The following is a 5,320-nucleotide window of genomic DNA, read 5'->3' as shown; positions in this document are numbered from 1 at the left end:
CGTTATTGATTTATTATCCGTTGTCATAAACTGACGCGTTGGTAAAAATCACCTGACCAACGTGTTCAGCATTTTAATAGGAAGTATTAACAACTGTGTGGAATGTTTTCCTCGCAAAGATTTGCCGTCAATTAAACGAATAACTGTCGCATAATAAGGAACAAATTATTTATTACGATCAGACGGGAAGGCGGTATGTGTTCGATGTAAAACTATAAAACGGGAAATAAACGATAAGATGTTTTAACAAATTTTTTGACTATCAAATTATAGTATTTTATTTTCGATTGAGAATACAGGAACAAACAGTTCGAAGTGTATTTTTACGGTGGATCGACTTATAAAATACATATTTACATCGATATATTTATTCGTGTCATGTTATATTCTTCGTTTGGAGTTCATCGAACAACGGAACTTTTATAAATTGTTCGTCAATCGTTGCTTTATCCAAAGAAAAATATAAAACAAAAGTCTAATGTAATGTTAAGATACAAAAGCTACTGATGTCTGGTTCTGAGTGTAAATGATTTATAATTTATTAGATGTTCATATTAAAGTTATTCCATACTCAAAACTATATTTATCAGCAGCTCTGGTATCTTATTATCTATCAGAATTTACGGCTCCGTTGCTTCACTTTGCTAATGTAAATGTAGTAATTTACTTGGCCTGCTCAAGGATGGACTGTGGTGGTTCACTGCAACAATAGTATGACAAAATGTTAGATTAGAGACCAATCAAAATATTGCAATCAATAAGGTAAACTCAATAGGAAGAACGAATTGAAACCAAAAGAAGCTGAATCATTTGCAATGTTAAGATCCCTTTGACAAGAAGGAGGTACAGAAACGAGTGATTGATTTTCATGGTGAAGATGTTTGAAAGAAATCCGCTTACCATCCCGTGACATTTTCTACGGCATCACAGGCATTGATCAGCTCATTGAATGCGTTACCTTCGCCGCAATTCTGCAATCGTGGTCTGCCATTCACGCAGACGAAATAACGCTGACAGTCACTGTGGTTGGGGTAGAACTTGATCGCATTACCATAGTAAGAGTCGTCTCCTTCCGGACACCGGAAGCCCAAGAAAGCTGCATCGTTAATTAATAAAACTTAGTAAAATTCTTTCATGAAGTTATTACCTATGATTTACTATTTTAAAATTCTGTCAATGCTTTCACTACTGTGTGTGGCAACATAATCTATGCTTCTAAGTGTGCGTTCATACATGGTCACAGGAAAGCACCTCGTTCGACGAAATGACAGGCATGTCCAGAAAAGTTTTAATGCATGAACTGCTGTTCAGGACGCAGTTCAAAGTGAAATAGCTTTCGCTTTATTACAAACTGTAAAATTCTCTCACCTTCGGCATCACAGTCTGGTACTTGATCTGGCCAGTCGCACCGGTAACTTTCAGAATTAAAGGCTAATCCTTCAGGACAATCGAAAACATAACCTATGCCTGCTGCACAGTTTACGAACTGGCCACAGTGTGTCGAATCTCCGATCTTGAAATATCCATACTGATGAGGACAATCATCTGTTGCCTGTGGTGCCTCTAAAAATAAAAAAAAATAAGTAACAAGTTCAATTACTTTTTTAATTGAAATATGAAAATGACACTATTAGTATGAATGACATTGTCGAAACAATTGTTCTCTCCTCTCATTTCATCCCATTTAATTAGAAAAGAAAGCTAACAAGATGGTCATAAGAAGAATCCAATTTCCCGGGGTAGAAACGTTGCGGTTGTTTTGATTTCCCCCTTATGACCCAGCAAGGCGATAAAAGAAACGTTACTAACGTCTATTTTGTCGGCCGTCGCAATCAACGTCTATGGGATATCCACAAGGATAATTGAATCTCGCTTCTGGGTTAAACAGTAGACCTTCGGGGCAGAGCTTTTCTTCAGGCATTCCATCAATACATTCTATGTAAGCGTCACACTGTCCAGGAACTATGAAACGACCATTTCTTTCCGGGCAGGAAGGCTGTTGCCTCGGCGATATATTGTGATCAACCTTATTGCTCGATCCAAATTGTGACGATACCTGATACGAGCTGACAGCTGAAAATGAAAATACTATCATTAGTACGGAATTATATTACAAGAAATCTGCGAACTCTTCGTGGAAAATTTAAAGATCTGCTTTCCAAATTACTTAAAATATGAGATACGGATTATTCGGAAAGACGCATCACGGTTACAGGAAAGTAATACGATACGTTTCTTATGTAAGTCGGTGCTGAAAGTCGATGCTCCACGATACAGGCGCGAAGATGAAGCTATTACGCGAATGCTGACTTGAAATATGTTAGTAGTATACACGCTTCCACTTGTTTCGTTATTTAACGTACAGCGTTTCTCAATCATTTTACGAAACCTCGTTTATTTCATCTTCTGCGACCGAATGAATTTATACGAGAATAACAGCTGATCCTCCGTAGTGTACAGGTGTTTTTGCCGGGGTTCTCCGATTGGGAAACTCTGTCCCGTTGCATAATGCAGCACCTTGAAGAGGAAACCGGTCCCGAAGGCTAAAAGTCTCGAACGGAGAAAGTTCGACGATGCGACTTGACCTCCTGTGCAAACGCGTCGCATACATTAGCGCAGGAGTTACAAAACCGGTCATCGAAATCGACACCGGACGAAAATCATAAGTCGTTTAATTGATTGCCAAAAACCTCAGCTACCGGTCCATGGATGTTCTCGAACTTTCCAACGGTTGTGCCGATCTCCCACTTTCGATAATTATCCTTGCAACTCTTCAGCGAATGCGTTGATCCGTTAACTAATATTACGAATTATGTGCCTTTTTCTTCTGCGTCGATGTTCACGACTGGTCGTTAGAAAAGTATTACGACATATTCTTGAAATAAAAAGCTCCCTTTATATCGGTTTTCGATATATTTTAATGATACGTGACAAATGGAAATCATCGAGAGGGAATGGGCGCGTAAAACGTGACAAGATGGCGCAATATTCATAAAAGTTTCAACGGTGCAGATTTAACGCGACGACAATCGGTGAATTTTAACAAACTCTACTATTTTCATCGATTGGATAACTTTGCATCTTCGTGGGATTTACCCGAACTCGATTCCCACAACCGACTCATTGAGAATTCATTCCATCTTAGAAGATCACTCTCCAATTTACCAGGCAGGAGATCAAAATTAAGATACTGGATAAAACTGCATAAGAACACCTAACAAAACGTCACAAATTAATAAAAAAAAATCTGACTTTGTGTAATAATGTAATAGAAATGTTTTGATGCACCGTTTAATAAATGGCACTAACAGGAGTGCATCATGTACCTAAGAAGTAGTTGCTTAGACAAAATTTGATATTCGCTACTCCTTTCGTCCAGTGTAATTTCGAAAGCAGATGGGTTTTCACTTTCTCGAAGATACGATCACAAGCGAATGTATTTACTTACGGTTCCCTCGGCTTAGGAGGCCGCAGGCGATCACGAGATGAACGATCGTCTTTGAGGGCATCTCCGAGCTGTTGTCGTTTAGCTCCTGAAACCAACACTACGTGTCTCCTCCACTTCTTCTCAGCCTTTTATCATCTTCGACCACCATACTCTCCCACGGACCATCATGTTCCTCTTCCGCACCGTTCTGCTCGCGATATTGACTTCCTCTTTGGACCTTCATCCCCTACCATCTCTTCTCTTTCCTTCCTTTGCAGAACTGCGTTTGATGGCTCAGATATTAAGTCCATTGATACCGTTTTTATTCCTCGACTGCCACGAGGGTCGCCGATAACTTCAAATTAATGAATTTAATTTAGTCGAATAATTAAGAAAATTATATTAATGGTAAAATTAAAATTAGAACCTTGCTAGTAAACACCATGAGATGCTGACTATTATGGCGTTGGAAAAGATTCTGAATAGCATTGATACCTTACAGTATAAGCTGACATTACGTTTTACCGTACTTGCAGAAAATATTCATTTCTTCCATATAACTTATACCTAGATAACAGACGGATTTTTATGCGTATTTGTTAATGAGAGTCATACACGATATTTGATAATAAGAAGTAAGTTTTACCTGCTATTTTGTGCAACAGGAGGTATTACAAAGTACTGAACTTTAGCAGTACTTAATAGAGCTAAGCATTGTATGTTTTTATCTTTTATCCGTACGCGTGAAGTTCGTTTCACGTGCAGTATCCTTTGATAGATGAAAAAGGTTTGTAAACGAACGATACGTAGAAAGAAACGAAGAAAATGTCAAGGCTTCATTTGTCTCAACGCCCGAGGCTTGGATGGACAATTCTCTAATCACGGAACTTTCGTCGATGTTGCGTAAAATTCTCGTTCCATTTATATTTCTCCACCTTTCTATCTTCCACGAAAAATTCTTTCCTGCACAATCATTTTTAGGCACATTATAATACACTATGCAATGTAGTATTAAAAATTAAATTTTCAATGTAATTTGATACGTACCTATTTCAAAAATAATTCTTGGAAAGAATTGCTTGTGTGGATTTATCTTTAAGTTCGATAACGTTAAATCGATTTTGTTTTACGACGCCCTCTTTTGAATTGATTAACAATTATCGTTTCATGTATTGTTACGAGTTGTATCGTAATCGAAATATAATCGCTATGAGAAATTTACGATCCACCTGCGCAAATGTTTCGAGAAAAAATCTTGGTCAATCGTTATCTCGATTTTGTGTTTGATCAATTATTAATTCTTTGCTTTAAATATTACCAACGGTGACATTTAAATGAGGAAAGAGGAACTATGAAATATTCAGAATTGAAATTTTCAATCATGCATAATTACGGATCTTCATAATTTCCACTTCGAAAATAATAATCCCTCATATTAATAATTAATAATATCGAATCCATTACGTAAATAATCAGTCATTACATATACATGTAAATGCAAAGCCTAATTATTCGAAACCATTGCAATATGTTTAATTAAATTAATTACCACCGCATTATTATCACGTTATAAATTTTGGGATAAACAAATATATTTGATTTTAGTAAATGCGCAATCACTCGCGAAATACGAATGCGGAGATAAAAGAATTAAATAAGAAAAGAAATACTTTAAATGTACATCTCCATTGAATTTTGTCTTCTAATAGCAGGACTACAGAACAATGGAAGAGGAGCACATTTACCGATATCATTCATGAGCTCCTGTTAAACCTAACCTCCTGACAATAGGATGGCGGGAAAAATAGGAATGTGCGTATAACATCTATTCACTTATGCGCTCCTGGTCACGTGGATGCGCGGTGAACCATAGCGCATACAATAGATGCAATT

At 37.2% G+C, this 5,320-nt stretch overlaps 1 protein-coding gene across 1 annotated transcript; it reads right to left on the bottom strand.

Moving 5' to 3' along the window:
- Positions 1-251: 251 nt before the first annotated feature.
- LOC100879518 (protein obstructor-E) lies at positions 252-3,609 on the bottom strand. The gene is made up of 5 exons (XM_003701156.3): positions 3,449-3,609; positions 1,810-2,073; positions 1,369-1,563; positions 901-1,096; positions 252-700 (listed from the first exon to the last, which is right to left on the bottom strand). Exons 1-5 carry the CDS (start codon positions 3,507-3,509, stop codon positions 664-666), a joined length of 753 nt encoding a protein of 250 aa, XP_003701204.2. The 5' UTR covers positions 3,510-3,609; the 3' UTR covers positions 252-663.
- Positions 3,610-5,320: the final 1,711 nt, after the last annotated feature.

Source organism: Megachile rotundata, chromosome 16 (assembly GCF_050947335.1).
Source record: "Megachile rotundata isolate GNS110a chromosome 16, iyMegRotu1, whole genome shotgun sequence".
NCBI lineage: Eukaryota > Metazoa > Arthropoda > Insecta > Hymenoptera > Megachilidae > Megachile > Megachile rotundata.
This window is presented reverse-complemented; position numbering and strand designations above follow the sequence as displayed.